General features: G+C 32.9%; 1 protein-coding gene across 2 annotated transcripts in view; it reads right to left on the bottom strand.

The window, feature by feature from the left end:
* Positions 1-21,602, bottom strand: part of PHYHIPL (phytanoyl-CoA 2-hydroxylase interacting protein like) — an 81,154-nt gene that overhangs the window by 14,169 nt on the left and 45,383 nt on the right. For both annotated transcript variants that reach the window (XM_003258248.3, XM_003258249.4), the window contains exons 2-4: positions 5,751-5,947; positions 3,598-3,772; positions 1,536-1,653 (exon numbers count right to left, since the gene is read on the bottom strand). In XM_003258248.3, the coding sequence (XP_003258296.1) occupies positions 1,536-1,653; positions 3,598-3,772; positions 5,751-5,947 (490 nt within the window). The remainder of the gene's footprint in view (positions 1-1,535; positions 1,654-3,597; positions 3,773-5,750; positions 5,948-21,602) is intronic.

The raw sequence follows: 21,602 nt of genomic DNA, 5'->3' as shown, positions 1-21,602 counted from the left end.
TTATATCTATCAGTCTGTACTCTCTAAATTAGGTGAATGGTATCTACCAGGAAATATATGGACTCTAGGGTATATACCAATTGAGAAAATGAAGGACTAAACTCTGTATTTATAAGATATTCAAACAAACGGCAGGAATATTTTTTCACCATCAAAATATATAAAAATACATTCTATTGCTAAGTACTTAATTTGAAGAACACAGATGTCTATGTGTGTTCTTCTCTCTCTGATTCCTGTTGCATTTTCTGCAGCTTGAAGCTGATTTAAGTCTGGAACCATGGTCTTCATTTAAGAGAAACTAGAGAAGTATGAAACAAACAAATACAAAGAACAACAAAGTTTCCTAAATATTTTTCATACATAGTCCTGTCAACTTAAGAATTCTTTAGAGTCTGAAGTGAAGCTTTTAAAATGATAAATTATAGGGAATGCTGCATAAGAAGTTTTACAACCTATATAGCATTTGCCATTTTAAAAGCCTTACTGAGACTAAGACATCTGGCTATTTATTCTCTTCAAATTTTCTTCTACAAATATGAAAGTGCTGTAAATATAAAAACTACCTGCAGGATAGAGTTCTTTTAACTTCTCAGGAACTGCTTTCCAGGGATAAACATAGGCTATCTTAGAAATTCTAGTAAAATCACTAGAATTTAAAAGTAAACAAAGGAGATTATCCTCATGATAATTAATTCAGGATAACAGCTGATATGTTTTGGCTGTGTCCCCACCCAAATCTCATCTTGAATTGTAACTCCCACAATTCCCACATGTCATGGGAGGAACCCAGTGGGAGTTGATTGAATTATGGGGAGGGTGAAATCTTTCCTGTGCTGTTCTCATGATAGTGAATGACTCTCATGAGATCTGATGGCTTTAAAAAGGGGAGTTTCTGTGCACAAGCTCTCTTTTTGCCTGTTGCTATCCATGTAAGATGTGACTTGCTTCTCCTTGCCTTCCACCATGATTGTGAGGCCTCTCCAGCCATGTGGAACTGTAAGTCCAACAAACTTCTTTCTTTTGTAAATTGCCCAATCTCGGGTACATTTTATCAGCAGCCTGAAAAACACACTAATACAACAGCTAAAAGATTTCTACTTAGGTAGAAGTCTGCAAATCCCACCTGATTCACCATAATATTTCATTAAACAGTCACTCTTTTATCCTCTCGTTTTCAATGTCTTAAAAAGACCCATGAAAAGAGGAAAAAATTAGTATTCAGTATGATGCAGACAGCAGGACGAGTGTGTACATGAAATGCTCATCAATCTAAATACCACAGGTTTAAGATCCTCTAGTCAAACGGGCAGGAACTGGTATTACAAATGATTATGGAAAGGAATCTAAGTGAAATAGAAAAAAATCTCATGATCTTTTTCTATTTAATTTTTCTGGAAAATAAAATTCCGTATCGTTATTTTGAAAAGAAATCTAGAATTGCTATTCGACAAAACTAGAGTCAAGGGAAACCTGAGCCTAGAATTTGAAACTATATTTAGTAAAACAAATCACTATATATTTTTGAATCTTACCGAACATAGTCAAAATATTCTTTGTGCTGATTACGATAAAAAACAGAAAACTTAAGCATGCGTCCTGCAATCACTTCAGCCTTCTCCAACAATTGTGTTAGATGAACTTTTGAATAGTCTGGAAAAAACCCAAAAAAGTCTATTATTAAAAATATTGCACCAAAAGTACCAACCATATATTTAATAAATTGAAGATTATTAAAATTCACCTTTAGGGAATTCAACTTAATAAATAGGAAATTCCATTTAAAAAAGAAAATATTCATTGTCTGTGTGGCACATTTTTCTTTCTACAAAAATATTTTTGTTATGATTTATGGTTGTTTCTTAGAATACCTTTGCTTGCATTTTTCCATTTTTTGAAATTAGAGATACTGAAACAAAAATTAAGTTAAATAAATTTTCATAACCCAAGTAATATCCATTAGCACCATACTAGCTTTTCTTCAACCAGTTGATAAACTGAATAAAAGAAGCTTATAATCTGTAATCAATAGAAAAGTTGGATAGCAAAAATAATAACGAGTACATAAGACTTGGGTACACAAGATGCTTGAAACTCTAAAGCACCTGTTAAAGTAATCTGATTTTTTTTAAACCCACTTTTTGTTTTGAAAGTTGTTTAAGAATTGCTGTCTAACTCCTACACCAGAAACTAGGGAAACATTTTCGCCTATAAAGATTAGTAAGAATTTCTAAACAGAAGCAACCTAGTTAAATTGTTCATGGCAACATAGTTTGCTTACTCACTGCTTCATTGGCTCAATAAACAGTTACTGAGATTAGAACATATGATGTAAAAGGTACTATGCAAAATTACATGATCAAGTTAAAATATAAAAAAGATATTATTATTCCTTGCAAAGAACTGACAATCTAAGAGAAGAGATAAATATATGTACAATAATGATTTATTATGGTAAGTATTAGCATTTTAAGATTGGGATAAGCACAGGGTTTTAAACCCTGTCATAGGCTAGAAAAGAAGTAGATTAGCCTGTGGCATTCTATTTTATTTTATTTCCAATACATTGTACAGTGCCTAGCTCACAGTATGGGCTTAATTAATGTTGAATGAATTTGATGTTCAGATTAAAAGTCAACTTATACAAAATAGCTTTATCAAAACTTAGAGTCAAGGTTATTGATAAAGCTTATGTGAAAAGTCTGTAAATTATTCCGATAAACATGAGCTTTGAACAGCTTAAGTTTCTTGTAGATTCAGCCTCTCTCTATAAGTTTTTATAGGAAACAGTCATCTTGATGAACAGGAGGAAACAAAGTTTCTTTCTAAAAGACAAAAGGAAAGGATGACAGGAGTACTCAGGTAGAGATATCTTTGTATCCCATTAACACTGAAGTGCTCAATAAATGACTGTTTCTTGAAGGAATGAGTAAACAATGGATAAATGAGTGAGATGAATGGTAATGTTTCCAATCTAATGGAATATTAAGGTTCAGTTGCACATCAAACCTCCCAAAACAATGGCTTTGAGGTACTTTCGAGTGAAGCAAAGACACACATATGTATACAGGACACTAGTTTAGATGCAGATTTTCTTAAGGTCTTCTAGTACTCCAGTGAAAAATCTAGTAACATTTCTGCTAGGGACAGTCACTGAGATCTGCCTCCATTCACCTGAATTAAAGAAGGATTTTCCTAGTTTTTATCTTTCAGTACTGGTGAAAATGAAAAAGGAAAAAAAACAGAAGAAGAAGAAGAAAAAAGCTCTGTCTCTCTCAAAATGAAGCTAAAAAATATGCTGAGTATATTTTCAAACTGCATACCTTTTTATTTGCATAGCTTTCATCTTGAAAAAATCAAACTATGGATATAGAAAAAAAGTGATTTGAAGCCATTACTCAGATTTTTCTAGTGAGAACTTCAGCTTCCTCCAATCAATACAACATTGTTTATCCTGTTACACAATGCTACTGACAATGCAAAAAATGACCAATGTCATATATATCACTTTATAATTACAAAAAGGAAATATTTTTCTATAATTAGCTTTCCCAGAACAATTAAAGTTTTTTCTGTATTTGTAACTAGTTCTCTTACCTGCAGTGCAGAATTCTATAATTTCACTCCATTCAGACACAACATAATCACCATCAACTTGTTTTGAGGCAGTCTGCACTGCTACTGTATATTCAGTTCTTGGGCTTAAAAACCAGTGTCCACGGACAGTCATAGGCAAGGGAACAGCTTTTGCCACCAATTTTGTGGGAACATCCTAGGAATGAAAGAAGGAAGAGAGAGAGAAAAATGAGGGGAGACAGAGAGGGACGAAGGAAGTGAAGAAAGAAGAAAAGGGAGAAGGGAGGAAGGAGGGAAGGGAGAAGGACGGAAGGAAGAAGGGAAGGGGGGAGGGAAGGAAGGAGGGGAAAGGAGGAAGTTAATTTAGTAGGATAACTTTAATCAACTGTAAACAATGGAGAATAACTTATTAAGTTCCTGACTGACAATAGAATTTTTCTGCTTAAAGATACTTAACAATTATTATATTTAAATCTATTTGCCATATGCAAAAACTAAGGCCCAACTTTATCAAGAGACAAGTTCGAGGTCATACAGCTTGTTAATAACATAAATGTACTTTGATTCCAGTTTTCTTGATTTCTAATATGGTATTCTTTTCTGTACACTATATGCTTCTCAAAATGCAACATTCTCATACCAAATGACAAAACATTAAAAAACAGAGACATAAAAGATAAAGTTCAATAGTATTAAAATATTATATTTGGTTAACTTATACTACCCAATAATTTTACTAAAGCTGCCCATTACTTGATATTTTACAGGTTAAAGGAGAAAACACTAAAAATATGAATTTTTGCTTCACTTTCATTCAAATATAGAGTCTATGTGTCACAGAAAAGTTTATGTATTTCTAAAAAATGCTTAGTAAAGTGATTAATTAAATCTGCTAGTTGAATATTCACTATATTTCCAAGGATATGGTATTCCAAGTGGAGAGTGAAGAAAAAGGGTCAAATCTTGAACAATTCATCATTTAATGTTTGAAATTTCATATTTCAAAGCTATATCAACAAGGCAAATGTCAGCAAAGAGAATATCCATCACTGGAAAGCATAATCAGAACTGGAACTCAGAAAAAATAATGACTGCTCAATCTTGCTCCCTCTTTCACACTTATCTGTAGTATGTATGATCCTCACTTATCTTTAGTATGTATAATTGCACATCTAATAAAAGCAATATTTCTAGGTAAGATAAGAAAGTTCCAAAGTATCTACCAAGTTAAAACTTAATATCAATATTAAAAAATAGACCAGATTTTCATCATCAGTGAAAATATTGCAACATAAGAAAGAATGCTTAAAGCAGATAACTGTTATTTTCTCTATAGATACTTCTGGAAAGAGAGATATATCAGAAAAGATATATGATATGTGAATAAATATCAGAGAAGTGTTATATATCTAAAAACATTTAAAAGTTAATAATTTTCATTCTCAAAACTAAAAAGCGAAAGACAAAAAAATTTCATTATCAAAATAAAAAACAAAAAGCAAAAGACAGTGGACTACTTAAAGCAATTTTTAGCCCTAAAGTGTTTTTAAAATACCTTGAAGTTTATAAACTGCATCAGATTCCTTGTTTGGCAGTTATAGAAAAAAATGTGTGCTTCAGTGGAAAACTATGCATTGCCCATAGCACCCTCTTCTGGCTGTCTGTGTTATGGAAGCCCTTTTACAATTCTGTAATTTGTAGAAACTAATAACAATTCAGTTCTTCTTGTCTAAATACATACAAATAAATCATGTTCAGTGGAGGACAACCCTCCTCTTCACCCCCCCCATCAGGACTTCCGTACCAGTTTATACCTGGATCTACAAATGAGTCTTTTCTTTGGACTACCCTTTGAACTGGTTATAACACCTCATTAGTTTCCTCATTATTAAGTTAAATAAAATCTTTAACGTAAACTAATTTTTACATCTAGATGATAGTCATGATTTTACCTTTTTTTTGAAAATTATCTTCTAACAATAAGCATGGCATTTCATTTTCTCACAAAACTTATTAGAATGATAGGGTTTTAGAGTTACATATAATCTTTATTTTTTTCCCAAGTCAAATACATCACATAAGCCATTAATAGAATATTACTCGTTCTTTTAAAGTGTCCTCATACTTAGAAAGTTTTAAGATGCAAATGAGCATGAGTATTTGTTAGATTTTACCTTGTGTTTAAATTTATTGGAGTTCTTGTTCTCTTTCTTGTTGAGGTCAATAAAATAGTGTGTAATGCGATCCTTTGATTTTGAATCCATTTCCCATGAAATCTTGAATGAGTCACACGTTATATTGCTTATTTTGATGTTATGTGGTACAGGAAGTTCTTCCATCTCTGCTATGCCACTGTCTTGCGATTTGTTCCCTGCAAGAAAACAATGCACAGTAAGTTAACTTCCAATTAATGGATTTTCCAATTAATTTCCAATTCATGGATTTATTACCAATAAAAAGTAGAGATGACTTAGTCCTTATCATCTTTACATTTTCCATTTACTTTTCCAATTTGTTTTCACAGAGTGAACACAAAAACACTGACACTCTATCTTTCTAATCTATGACATGTTAGTTTTATATGGTTAGGTTCCCTCTAAAAAGCCTCAAGAGCCTATTTTTCTACATGACCAATCAATTTTGCTCTAAAGTAGTATCAGGTGTCTTAAGCCAGATAATTTCATAGAAATGTTGATAATGAAAGGGTCCATCCAAATGAAGGAAACATTTCTTTAAAAGTCCATGACCTAGCAGTGACAGTCTATAAAAATTCCCCCTCCTCTTTCATTTTGGAAGCATTATATAGAGAAACAGCATGTAATGGTTTTACTACATATACAAATGATACTGAAGACCATTCACTTACAAGTTACTATGTCAAGGATAACTCTAGAAATCTTTTATCTGTGGAATCTTGATGAATTTAATTTTGAGAGCTGAAACAACAAATAAGGCTAAAAGAAAAAAGATGATTGCCATAGTGATTGATAATAAAATCTTGAAGAATTTATATGACAACTAGTTACTTTAAAGATTACACTTCCACTTAGGGAAAATGCTAACAATCTGGCTAACAGTATGGAGCATGATTTGATGGATCACAGGACAAGAAGAAAATACAGGCCAAGTTTGTTTTACAAATAGGAAAGACATACTAGAATCAAATTTTACCCCATTTTTTTCTACATTCCCTCTCCCCAGGCCAACACAATGTTCAATGCCTCAAGAGAGGAAAAAAATTGTTATTCAAATAAGAAAAACTGTTAGGCCATAAATCAATTACTTAACTTGTTCCTTAACATAATAAAATCTTCAACAAAAAAACAACAGTGAATGTCACCTTGTGGCAATACCTTCCATTTCCAGATTAGATTGTCTCTCCTCCCCCACATTTCCATGACAGTCATTGATATGAACTTTTGACAGTTCCCAACTCCATGAAATCTTTGACCCATGTCTCATCTCAAGCTGCGTTGTAGCCAGAGGAACTCAAAGGCAATCAAAAACTAATTTCAAAGTAAGTTATTTGATTTTATTTCTTGAACAATACTTTTAAAAATCCTTCTTTCTTCTATGTACTTTCTTCACAGTCCCATTTCTCCACATTTCCTCTCCACAAAACTCCTGGAAAAACTACTTCACCTTTACTTTCCTCCCCATCAGGTCGCATAGAATCCCCAAATTACTTCTAGCTTAAAGCTTTTCAAACGTTAAGAGCAGGGAAGAAATCAAGTGAAATCCTTATAGTGGCCTTGGGAAAAGGAAAGGCAAAAAACACTCAAACAATAGCAATTAGTAATTTTGTACTATTTTGAAAAGCTCACATTCAACCCATTAGTCTGTCGCACTTGTCTTTAAACATAAGTAATAGTAATGAAAAACTTTCTGAACTCTGATAGTAGAATTTTTGTAGAACTCATCTGCATTATAACTATGTCCACATAATTTCACAACTGAGTGAAAAAAATAATTACAATTGTTATTTAGGATCATGTAGATAAAAATAAAGCTATTTTGCATTTGATTCAATTTAATGGAAACACAACTTCAATATAGTAACACTATCTAAGATACTATTAATATTTTTTGCATTTAAACTTCCATTATTGTTATCTTCTTCAACCTTAAAGTCACAAATGATTATTTCACAGAACATAATACTTTGTTTTTTGGATTTTTTCATTCTGATTGTTAAAATTCGAGAGAAAAAATGTTACTTTTATTATAAGTGAAAACCTTTGCTCAAATTATATTTTTCCCATTGGGAACAATATAAAGCTCAAGGCTAGAAAGAATTTGTTATATTAAAAATCTTCATTTTCAAGCTACTCATCACAAAACCACTAGATTAACTAGTTCTTAACAAAACCACTAGATTAACTTTTATGCAACTTTCTTACTTGGGTAGGCCAAGTAAAAAATTTAATTTAAATAAATCTTACAAATTTACATGTAACTTTCTTCTTCCTCACCTCTGTGAATCAGTTTTTAACTGACTGAGATTTTGAGAGAGGTGACAGAAGACAATAATTCTGTCTCTAAAAACTGATGAAAACACAGTTATCCACATGACACTAATAATAATCAGTTACCAGCCAGTACTATCTCAGTTCTTTCAATCAAGCATACTTCCAAAATTAGCTTCCTTTCCTTAGTAAGACTTCACCTTACAGACAATTCTAGCTACATATCTCTGCTTTACATGCCAAATGGTTCTAACATCTATGGCTACACTGTGAATTGGTACAAATGAATGCAGAATGAATAAATGGTTTCATGTACTTTTGTTTATCCACAACATGAAGGTTGCTTTTGAGAAAAAACATTTCAAAAGCAGTTTCTAATGACAGCAACTATTGAAATGCAAGCTGAAAACACTCCGAATTACACGAATAACACTTTCTGTATACAGCTCTATATACAGCTCTTTTCTCATTGAACTTGTTATCTTACAAAAGAATGATCAGATTTTTGTTTAAAAAACAGCTTTATTGAGATATAATTCATATACCATATAATTTATTCATTCAAAGTATACAATTCAATGGCTTTTGGTAGATTCAAACTTGCGCATCCACCCCTACAAGCAATTAAGAACATTTTCTTTACCCCAAAATAAAACCCCATGCACCTAAGCCATCATCCCTCCCACTCTGCCCACACACACACTTGACCCCTCCCTTCAGCCCTAGACAATCACAAATCTGTTTTTTGTTTCCATAGATTTGCCTATTTTGTACATTCATATTATAAAGGTATCATACAATATGTGGTCTTTCGTAACTGGCTTCTTCACATAGCATAATGTTTTCAAGCTTCATCCATGTTATACCAGTACTTCACTTCTTTTTATTGCAGCACAATATTCCACTGCATGCATACACCATTCATCAGCTGATAGACATTGGGTTGTTTTCACTTTGGGGCTATTATAAATAATGCTACTATGAACATTTGTGAACAAATATTTGTGCCAACATGTATTTCCATTTCCCTTAGGTGTATACCTAAGAGTGGAATTGCTGTGTCATATAATAATTTCTATGTTTAACTTACTCAGGAACTGTCAGACTGTTTTCCAAAGTAGCTGTACATTTCACATTCCCATTAGCAGTGTATGAAGATTCCAATTTCTTCACATCCTCACCAACATTTAACATTTAATATTATCTATCTTTTTTTATTCAAAAAGGTATCATAGCAGTTGTGTAGTGGTATCTCACTGTGGTTTTAATTTGCATTTCCCTGATAGCTAATGGTGTTGGAAATCTTTTCATGTGTTTATTGGCTATTTGTATATCTTCTTTGGAGAAATGTTTATTCAGATCCATTTCCTCTTTTTAAAAATTGAGTTGTCTTTTTTTATTACTGAGTCGTAATGGTCCTTTATCATCTAGATACAAGTCTATTATCAGATATATGATTTGCAAAAATGTTCTCTCATTCTGTGGTTTGTCTCTTTCCTTTTTTAAAGCACAAAAAATAATTTTGACCAAGTCCAATTTATCTATTTTTCTTTTGTTGCTCCTGCTTTTGGGGTCATATTTTAAGAAAACACTGCCTAACCCAAGGTCATGAAGATTTATTTTCTTCTAAGGGTATTATAGTTTTAATTCTTACATTTAGGTTTTTGATCCATTCTGAGGTAATTTTGTATATGGTGTGAAGTAGGGATCCAACTTCATTCTTTTTCATATGGATATGTAGCTATCTCAGCATTGTCAAAAAGATTATTCTTATTTAATTGCCTTGGCACCCTTGCCAAAATCAACTGGCCATAAATATATGGTTTATTTCTACACTCTCAATTCTATTCTACTGATCTTGATCCCTAACTCCAGTACTGCACCAACTTGATTACTGTAGCATTGTGATACATTCTGAAATCAAGAAAGGCGAGTCCTTCAACTTTGTTCATCTTTTCAAGACCATTTTGGCTATTCTTGGTCCCTTGAATTTCCATATGAATTTTAGAATCAGCTTGTCAGTTTCTGCAAGGAAGTTAGATGGAATTTTGCTAAGGTTTGAGTTGTAAATTTGGGGTTATTTTCATCTTAATAATATTTATTGTCTTCCAATCTATGGAACATGAGGTGTCTTGCCACGTATTTAGGTCTTCTTTAGTTTCTTTCAACATGATCCGTACTTACGTGCCCAAAATTAGCAAGAGTGTTTAAGGAGAAAGTAAATCCACATTATCAATGAAGAGATCACTGTAGATTAATTCCCTTTTAAATGTCTATTGTGGAAGTTTACGAACATACATCAAGTAGACAAAATAATACAATGAATCCCCATGTACCTATCATTCAACTTTAAAATCATTGACATTTTGCCACTTTTGTTTCATTTATTTACCATCTGGTTTTGAATTCATTCACCTTTTCTTAGATAAATTTTATTTTGATAGAATTTCATACTTACAAAAAAGTTGTAAAACTAGTACTAAGAGCTCCCATATACCCTTTACCCAGATTCTCTAGTTGTCAACATTTTACCGAATTTGCCTTATTATCTTCTCTGTCTCTCTCCCTGCCATCTCTCTCTCTCTCCACACATACATTTACTTCATACATACATTTACTTCAGAGTCATTTGAGGGTAAACTGCCCACAGGATGGCCCTTTATTCCTAAACACTAAATTGTATATTTCATTAGAAAGATATTCTCTTACACAACCAAAGTATAATGATCAAAATCAGAAAATTACTATTATCCTATCATCTAATCTATGGACCTCATATTTCAGTATTTGTTTTTTAAAAAAAATCTGTATAGCAGGAAAAACAAAGTCCCAAACCCTTGTGGTCACAGGTTGCAATTTAGCCATCATGTCTCTTTTAATCTGGAATAGTTCTTCAGTTTGTGTTTGTCTTCCATCTTTAAAAATAATTTTGTAGAATGTTCCTCCATTTGGGTTTGTCTGATGTTTCCTAATCATTGAGATTTTTCTTTTTTTTTTTTTTTGCAGAAATATTGTAGACATAATGTTGTGTATGTGATAATTGGTTTGTTCCATTACTGGTAAAGTTAATGTTCATCACTTGGCTAAGGTAGTATCCACAAGGTTTCTCTATTTTTCCCTTTGTAATTAATCAGCATTTTTGTGGGGAGATATTTTGAAACTATGTAAATGTCCAGTTTCACATCAAACTTTACCCCACTAATTACAGTATCTGCTGATGATTCTTCCCTGAATCAATTATAAATTTGCCAAATGGTGATTTTTCTATCATACCATCTACATTTATTACTGGTCCCCTATAACGAAGAATTTCTCCATTGTTTATAACACTAGAGGCTCAGGTATCCTATTATTCAACGTAGGTTATAATGTGGGTTTGAATGTTTGTGTCTCCTCCAAAATTCATGTTGAAACTCAATCCCCAATGCAATAGCATTAAGAGGTGGAGTCTTTAGGTAATAATTAGGTCATGAGGGGTCCTCCTTTGTGAATGAGATTAAGGCCTTCATAAAAGAGTCTCCAAACACAGGTTAGCCCTTTTGCTCTTCCAACTTCTGCAATGTAAGCACACAGTGTTCACCCCCTCTCCAGAGGATGCAGCAGCATGGTGCCATCTTGAAGCAGACAGCAGCCCTCATAGACAAAAATCTGCTCACATTTTGACCCTGGACTTCCCAACCTTTGGAACTGTCAGAAATAAATGCCTATGATTTATAAATTACCCAGCTTCAGGTATGTTTTTATATAGCAGCACAAATGAATTAAGACAATTTGTTACTATTATTTATTTCGTTGCTTAACTTGTCTCACATTTGGCTAATATAAGCCCTTCAAGCTGCTTCCTTTTGGCAGGTCTCCGTCATTATTTGAGTACTTTCTTACTTTCTTCCATTAACAAGGTGTTTCAGGCTTATTTTATAGTTTCATACCCCAGCCTTGGAATCAGCCATTTCTCTAAGGAGCTAAGGCTCATTTTAGCAGAGGATGCATTTGAGACTAAGACCTGAGTATTAGGCTTCCTCATTACTGTTAGAGTGTCACTGCTTCTAGGGCCTCTCAGTGGCTACAATAGATAGGAAATACATGCATATGTGTGCATACTCATATCTATATTTCTACACTTACATATAACACCACCATAGGTTTATACTGATACGCCCAATGCTAATCCAACATCACAGGGTTCATTCCAGTTTTCCTCTTTACCATCTCTACAACCACAGATTAAGTATACCTTATCCAAAATGCTTCGGACCAGAAGTGTCACAAATTTCAATTTTTGTTCAGAGTTTGGAATATTTGCATTTTAAGGAATGCCAATCTGAAATCCAAAATCTGAAAGGCTCCAATGAGTATTTCCTTTCAGTGTCATGTCAGCACTCAAAAAGTTTTGGATTTTGGAGCATTTCAGATTTTAGATTTTCAAATTAGAGATATTCAACCGGTACTTCAACAGTGAGAAACCTGGCTCTCATTATTTATAATACATTTATTTATTTGCTCAATATAGCATACACACGGAATTGCTGATTCATTCCACTATGGAAAACCTATTAACTAGTTCAACATTTACTTACAATTCATTTTGTCTTTGGTCTGAGAGTTTATAAACAAAACACTATTTTCAAAAATTACTTGAAAACCTTACCTAAAAAACTAAAAGGTAATTTTTACCTAAAAAGTGTTGAACTTTAGTTAAGAACATGCATGTTGAAGTAGTTTTTGGTGTCCACTATTTTGAAATGGATCAAAATAAGTTAGGTGGGTAGATGAATATGTGTAAATTAAATCAGAAAGCGTCAATTGAAGAAGTAGTGTTGACTATACAATTCCTTCAACTTTTGTTTGAAAGTTTCCTAATATTGGTCAAAAATAAAATATAATGACAAAATCTATGTTTTTGCCTTCAATATGATTATGTTATTCATAGGGAATGTAGTTTATCTGCTTTATTTTGAATATAAAAGTAATTAATATGGTTCCAAAAAACTACACAAAAAGCAATACTTAAGAATCACCTTCCTAGGCCTGTTTCCACCCAGCCCCCGAAGATAACTGAGATAACATTAAGAGTTAGATGGTCAAATCAGGCTTATGGGTATCAGAAATATTATGCAATACCAAATTTTACTAATACTTTAAAAGATGAACGCAATCACAAGAAATAGGCAATGCATGGAGAAGACTGAGACTCTCAAGGCAACTCCCAAATCTTTACTCTCTCCTGAACCCAATTAATATGCCCTCTTGTTGAGATTTAACATACAATGTTCTAAATGGTGTGTGTAAAATAACACACAATGGAAGCCATTTCAGTTATATCTCTTTTATACCCCTTAATTATATAGCTTTGATACATTTTCCAGTGAGCCATGTTCCAAAAATCTATAAATTTCAGGCTTATTTACAATAAGACCAAGTATATCTAAAAAGCATTTCACAAATAAGGCCTCTTCATTAACATTCTGCTAGTAAGTCTCATTAGCGTGTTTAAAAGGAAGTCTGGTTACTAGCACGTTGCAAAGGAATTTGACCAGGTCATCTCTTTCTTTTCCTGAAATCCCTGATAAAGGAGGAAAATGGGTTGAAGGTCCCAACCCATTAACCAGTAACAAATCCCATTAGTTTCTGGCCTTCATTTATTTCCACTGCTTTTTTATTTTGAAAAATACACACAGAATCCTGTTCTATTAGTTAGGTTTAGATTTTTTTCTATTTTCTGATGTTTAATTTCTTTTTTTATCTTTATTATTTCCATTCTGGTGTTTTATTGGGGGAATTATATAGTTGTTTTTCCCTAGTATTTACAATAGGAATTTATTTCATGTGTTTTTTTTTTTTTAATACTTTTAAGTTATAGGGTACATGTGCAAAACATGCAGGTTTGTTACATATGTATACATGTGCCATGTTGGTGTGCTGCACCCATTAACTGGTCATTTACATTAGGTATATCTCCTAATGCTATCCCTCCACCCTCCCCCCACCCCACAACAGGCTCCAGTGTGTGATGTTCCCCTTCCTGTGTCCAAGTGTTCTCATTGTTCAATTCCCACCTATGAGTGAGAACATGGGGTGTTTTTGCCCCCCATTGGTAATAAATGTTTAAACCTATCCTCTTTCTCTGACCAGTACTTTAGGCATATCTTAGATTCTAACACATAGGGTTTTCATAATTTTTAAAAAGGAAAATCTGTAATTTCAGTTTTGTTTCCTCTTACACTCAAGAGTTTATTAATAGAACTTTTTCCCCCCAAGGTGGAGGTACATTTTAATTTTATTTTGCTATCAATTTCCAGCTTTACTTACTGCATATGATCAAAGTGTTGTCTGTAATTGTTCTACTTTATGAAATTTAGTAATGCTTTGTGAATTAATATTTATTTTTGTGAATGTTCCATATGTGGTACATTCTCTACTACCAGGGATTAAAGATATAGGTATAAATGTAGATATAGGTAGATTTATAAGATCTATCAATTAAATTCTTTAGTATGTTTTCCTTATTTTTGTCCATTTTATCTGTCTTGGACTGAAAGTACTGTGTTAAATCTTTTATCACCATGATACTTCAATATCATGTGTCCTTCCATCTCCTATAGCTTCTGCTTTTAAATGTGAGAGCTCTATAACTTGGTTCATAAATATTAAGTGCTGTACTTTCACTGTGAATTATGACTTTTATCATTTAAAAGTGTCTTCGTGTTTTTGGCTGGAATTCTTGCCTGGTTATCAGGATGGCAACTCTTGCTTTCTTATTACTTCTATTTGCTTTGCATAGCTTCTCTCCTTGACTTTTTTTAGCCTTCTGAATCACTACGTTTTAGGTATTTCTCTTTTGTAGAGCAAACAGTTGGACTTTTTCCTTGAGGGCCAAATTTAAAAATGATTTTTCTACTTATAATACGTGAGTTAGGCCTATCTACATTTACTAATATTACTGATATGTTTGTTCTCAAATGCATCATATTTATGTTTCAATTACTGTGTGCATTATGTTGTGCTTGTGTGTCTTCCTCTGTGTGGGTTTTCTTTGGTTTACTTTTCCTCTCATTTCTTTTAGTATTTAGGAAAAAAAAATTGTGTTTTTCTTCAAATGTTTACCATTGTATTTATATTTTTTAAAAATGTGCTTTATCTCCTGCTTTCTTATTTAACCCTTTACTGCCTGTGACCTCAAGTCTGATAAGAAACATTTATAATCTATTCTCTCTGAAGCCTGTTACTTGGTGGTTTCATCTGTACGATAAAACTTTGGTCTCCACAACCCCTTAGTAATCCAGATATTTCTTTCTACAGATAACTCTTTCAAACAATTGCCAATAAGAAAAATTTTAAATCTACCTATGATCTGGAAGCCCCCCCATGGTTTTATCTGTCCTCCTAGATGAAACCAATGTAAATATTACATGTATTGCTTGATGAATTATGTCTCCATAAAATGTATAAAAGCAAGCTGTATCCTGACCACCTTGGGCACATGTTGTCAGGACCTCCTGAGGTCACCAGGGCATCATTAACTTTGGCAAAATAAACTTTTTAAATTGATTAACACCTGTCTCAGATACTTTTGGGTTCACAGGTACAAAGCTTAAGATACAATTTCATTAAAATGTATGCCCCCTCTCTCAGTTAGTTCAAATGTGACTTTTAAACATTTCAAGAAAGCAATTTTTGGCCAGCTCAGTGCCTCATGCCTGTAATCCTAGCACTTTGGGAGACTGAGGCAGGCTGATTTCTTGAGCCCAAGAGTTCGAGACCAGCCTAGGCAACATGGCGAAACACTGTTTCTACAAGAAATGCAAAAAATTAGCCAGATGTGGTGGCACACGCCTGTAGTCCCAGCTACCTGGGAGGCTGAGGTGGGAGAATCACCTGAGTCTAGGAGGTCAAGGATACAGTGAGCTGTGATCGTGCCACTGCACTCCAGCCTGGCGGACAGAGTAAGACCTTGTCTCAAAAAAAAAAAAAAAAAAAAAAAAAAAGAAAGCAATTTTTAAATATTGGTCAGTGTCCAGCATATTCCATGTATTTAGGAAGATGCCTAAGTACGTATCATAAGCTCTGTATCGAGAGAAACTTGAAAGGATTTAGACTAAAACATTTTAAGTGTACAAAAGGATAATAAGCCCATTTTACACCTACCTTCAAAATCACATACCTCAATCTATGCATATAAAAACCAGTGTTGTTGTGGTGAATTTATGAATTTCCACGTATCAGTAAATTATTGTCAATATTGTTAAAGCAAACTAAATGTGGCCTGAGAAGGACTCCATAATTCTATATTTGAGTCCTTGTGGATGAACTGAAACCTAACTTACTAGGTAAACAAGACTGAAAACCTAACTAAGAGTATGCACGTATAACAATGGCTGAGTCTTGGCCAGTCCCAGCAGCCGTACTTCAACCACTCACATGCTGCTGAGTGTTCAAACTGTTCAAGTAACACAAATGCCGAGCAGTAACCAATCCAGTTGTTTCTGTACCTCACTTCTGATTTCTGTATGTCACTTCCTTTTATTTATTTTTTTTTGTCTATGAATTTGTTCTGACCACATGGCATCCCTGGAGACTCTCTGAATCTGCTGTGATTCTGGGGGCTGCCCGATTCGCGAATCATCCATTGCTCAATTAAACTTTAAATTTAATTTGGCTGAGGTTTTTCTTTTAAAAATATATTCTATAAATTATCTATCCCATAATAGAGATTACTCACACTTCCATATTTTTTCTTTTTTTCCCCTTCTCTCTCAAGAATTAAAAAGTCGATTTTAAACAAACCCTAGTAATTACAATTATTATTCTAATTTAGGACCATATTACACAATAGAAATCATTCACCATAGTAATTCTCGTCTCGTTATAGATGTATACATGTGTATTTACCTGGTGAATATACAATATACACATATAACCACACAATATTTCTCTTTTAATAGCTTCATACTGAGACAAACTATCAAAGTTCTTATATTAACTAAATTCCTTAGAATCTGAGATTTGTAAAGTATTTACCTCTATGAAAGATAAATCAGTAAAAAAAGTTATCTTGGCTTTCAAGATTACTGCATGAACTGGATACCCCAACTTGATTAATACTAAAAAGCAGTTTTATCTGAAATAAGAATTAAAATAGTCTCTTAATAATCCAGATGTGCTCTGGCAAATACTGTAATAGAACATACCTAACTTATTGAAGTCTTCCTTGTTTTGATTATATTCTGGGCACCATTGCTCCTTAGTCCCACCACTTTTGCCTTGAAAACAATGAATAATTTTTCTTCTACATAATATCTTTCCTTGAGTGCTACAATAAAAGCCAACTTAAATCTTAGTTACAGTAGCTAAGAGGGCCTAAATGACTCCATCGAAATAAAGAGTGGTTGCAAAGGTAATGATGGTAGTTAGTTTAAATAATAAGCCTTAAGCCATCTTTCTAAGAAACAAATTGTAGGTGTTAGGTTCACCTCCCTTAAAAGCAGCAGTCAAGAGCAACTTTCTCATGTTTTATTTCCTTCCTAAAATTTTAGTGATTAAAAAACCTCTAACAAAGAATAGATACAACTATTTTATAATTGTAATTATGTGTATGTATGTTTAAACAAATATATGTTTTAATAACTTCCATTACAAAGTCAGAGATGCAGTATGCTGAGGGAAAACTGCTTTCTTCTTCATTAAAAACAACTTTGAAATATTGTAAGACTTTAAAATTCAGTGAAAGGAAAACTAATTAAAATAGTAATAAAACTCAAAATAGTAACCACAACAAAACACCGAAACTATTCTCTGCTTTACAATAAACTCTCAAAATAAAAATACTCTTAGTAGTAACATTGAACATTGTTGGAACTTTTAGGAAAAAACAAATATCACTTTATTAATAACATTTACATATTGTTTTGTAACCTATTTTTTATTTAATAATTTATCATGCACATTTTCACATGGCTACATGTAATTGTAATCTTTTTGTATTCTATTCTATTAATCAGTCATCCATTTAGATTGTTTCCAGTGTTTTCCTGCAATAAGACTATTCTAAGTACAACACTATTGTAAGTACATTTGGGGGCATATCTATTTTTTTATCTTTGAAGAAATCCCAAGAAGTGCAAATGTTGAATCATATTGGTTTTTACCAATCTGTATTCCCAATTACAGTTTTAGGGTGCATATTTTTTACACCCTTACCAATTCTATATACTGTTATTTAAAACATATATATATATATATCAATAGGCAAAAATTAAAATCTTATTTTATCTTAGAAGAGCAAAAAGTGAATCTTGACCTAAACCTCCCATTTTACACAGAAGTTAGCTCAAAATAGATCAAAACGTGAAAAACATGAAGCAATAAAAGTTTAGGGAAATAAAAGGAGAAAATCATTGGGACCTAGTTAATTAAGCAAAGAGTTCTGACTTAAAAGCATGATTCACAAAAGGAAAACTATTCAGATACTCCCCTTATTTTGTTTTTGCCTTCTTGAGGTTTTCTTCTACCATTGTGTTTCAGCTAATTTCTCCTTATGTGTCTTAAATGTTTGCTTTATATATCTTGATGCCATAGTGTGAGGTATATGTACTTGAGAGTTATGTCTTCATTAAGGATTATAGCTTTTTAAATTAAAAATGACCAGTTTATCTTACTTAATAAGTATAATACATTGCTATGGTTTGTCCCCATCAAAACTCATGTTGAGGCTTGGTCCCCAAGGTCAGCATTGGGAAGTGAGGCCTTAGAGGGAAGTGTTTGAATCATGGGGGCTCTGCTCTCATCAATAGATTAATGCCATCTCATGGGAGTGAGTTCTCACCCTAGCAGAAAGGGGAATAGTTTCAGAGAAAGAGGGTTGTTATAAAGTTAGCCCAGCATCTAGTGCATGTTTCTTTGGATGCTTGCTTGCCTTGCTTCTCTACCATGCTGTGACACAGCACACGACCCTCACCAGACGCCAGCTAGGTAGAGGCCCTCCACCTTGGACTTCTCAGTTTCCTGAACTACAAGAAGTAAATTTCTTTTTTTAATGAATTATCCAGTCTTGGGTATTCAGTTATACCAACAGAAAATAGACTGAGACCTATATTAATTACATCTTGAAATACTTTTGCATCCTGCTTTATTTTCATTTGTACGTGTGTGGAATAATTGTTAGTTCTCCATCTTATTTCACTTTTTGCTTTAAATCTTTTTAAAGTAACTTTTTAGGTGCATCTTTTGTATTTTGACTAAATTTGAGTATTTTTGCCTTTTATTAGGAGTATTTAACTTACATTTGCTTCTTCTTGTCTATGAGATATTATTTTTTACATTCCTTGTTTTTCCTTAGTTTCTATCTTTCACAATATGGACAGTATTTTCTTTGAAATCTCTTTTCTACCATAATTTGGAAGTTATAAATCCCATCTTTTACTAGAAGTTATTTTTCTTCAATATCAAGAGTGAAAAAATACTTATCAAACCTTCCATATGTAAAATGAAGAAACTGAAATACTTTTAATTTCCGATGGCATACTTTAAGATTTTAGAGCAATTTTTAAATTTTTATTAAAAAATGAACTGCATTCCCTAGCCCAGGTACCCCTTCCTTATAGGACACCTCCGCCAACACTTTCTTAAAGGGGGGTAAGGTGGATTGGCTGAGGCACTTTTCTCCACTCTAACTCCTCCTTGGCAATGATTCCACCACCACCACCACCACCATGACCATTTTCATTACATCCACCTGACTCTTGCCTGGTGCAGTTCTGTGGGAAGAAATTAAACACTGGGGCCTTCTTTTTGCCTCTTGCTTGTACTGTTCCGATACATGAATAAAGGCTTGATTATTCAGTTTGGTTCTTTGGGAACCACCAGTATCTGTATATTGGATCTGTTTCTGTCCTCCATGTATATCATCATTTACTTTCATCTGTATCTTTTCCTTTACATTCTGAAAGAAAAATTCTAAGTGTTTCTCCCATCTCTCTGACTTTCTTCCAGTGTGGCTTCCATTCTGCTACTAATGGAATTTTAAAATTAGTATAACATTATTAATTTTCTAATGTTCTCTCCTGTTCTCAATTAGGTCTCTTTATATATTAGTTTATTATCTTAACTAATCTTTCATCTTTGTTTCATTAAACCCAATCTTGAATTTTATTGAGAACACAAATCAAAATCTATAAAATTTAGTTTTACTATTAAAAAAACACAGAATTGTCATTTTTCTGCCTCTTATTGGTAAATTTTCCTCCACCTATTTCTCTGTAGAATTGTTTCATAAGTAGGTCTCATTTTGCTTTTTCTTAGGTAGGTCTCATTTTGTTTTTTTATCATATGGAAGACCTAGAAACTTCTTGTTTTTAGGTCTAGCATAGGATTGATGGATCCTACTTAAATCTCCTCTTTTCCTACAAGAGGATGCTATTAAAATTTTCCTCTTAGATTTTAATCTGAAGGGGTAGTTATATAAGTTTCATTTTTCTAGTTAAGAGACTTTAAAGTCTGTGAAGAGAAAAAAGAACTAGTGATATGGAGAATCACAGCAAAGAAACTTCATATTAGTTTATTCTCTTGGTTTGGTTAATCTACTAATCAGGGGCTGGCTTTCTACTTCTAGTATTCTGCCTGGTCTGACTTTTTCCTCCAGTTACAATTTGTAACTAAGTTTGAATTCTTCCCTTGAATTGCTGATTCCCATGGAGAAGTGTCTTACCACTTTAGAGGTAAGCCTCATTACCATCAGGAGATAGAGCTTCACTTTCTGTGGCCCCTAGCATATCTGCTTTCAATAATTATTAATCCATGGCAACAAGGAGAATTCCAAGTGAAGTTGCTAGCTGTCCATCCTTCACTCTATCCAATCACAGGGTGACAGCACAGATCTTCCAAGAGCTTCTTTACTATTTTTCCTGCAATACTGTGTGGTTTTCTGAGGAGGAGGAGGAATACAAACTTTTACAATGGGATTCCATGGATAAATTATATGACACATATTACTCAGAGAGTATAATGTGGATGGAACCCTTACATAAGTTTTATTGTTAAGAAGAGTTTTCCTCTATTTTTATTTATTATTCATTTTGGCCCAGGTATTATGGAGGGGATAGTTTGATGCTTATGCCCAAAAGTACCATCTTACTTGGAAATTCTTTAATATATATTAAGAACAGTAAGTTTTTTATCAGACTTTTAAACTTCTCATCCTTTTTGGTTTTTTAACTTGACATTTCTGGCAGCATTCACCAGATTATTCTTATGCAGTTTATTATAATATTAGTAGATAAGAGTAAATACCAGAGTTACTATTTTTATGTTATAGACTTATATACTCCTCTTCCTGAGCATGGCTTTAGAGGTCTAGTCAATATTTCTCAATCTTTTCATTCAACAGACTACCAAAATTTCAACAAAAATAAGAGATTGTTTTGATTTTGTGAAGAGCAAAAAGAAAACCATATTCTAATTACAATGTAATTTTAAAAATTATATTTTAACATCAAATGTAGAAATATTTAATTTCAGAATAATGCAATGTGTTAAAGTGAATAAATTCAACTTTATGAAGAACTC

This window comes from Nomascus leucogenys, chromosome 18 (genome assembly GCF_006542625.1).
Source record: "Nomascus leucogenys isolate Asia chromosome 18, Asia_NLE_v1, whole genome shotgun sequence".
NCBI classification, from domain to species: domain Eukaryota; kingdom Metazoa; phylum Chordata; class Mammalia; order Primates; family Hylobatidae; genus Nomascus; species Nomascus leucogenys.
The sequence above is the reverse complement of the archived record's forward strand: the minus strand, read 5'-3'. Positions and strand labels throughout refer to the sequence as shown.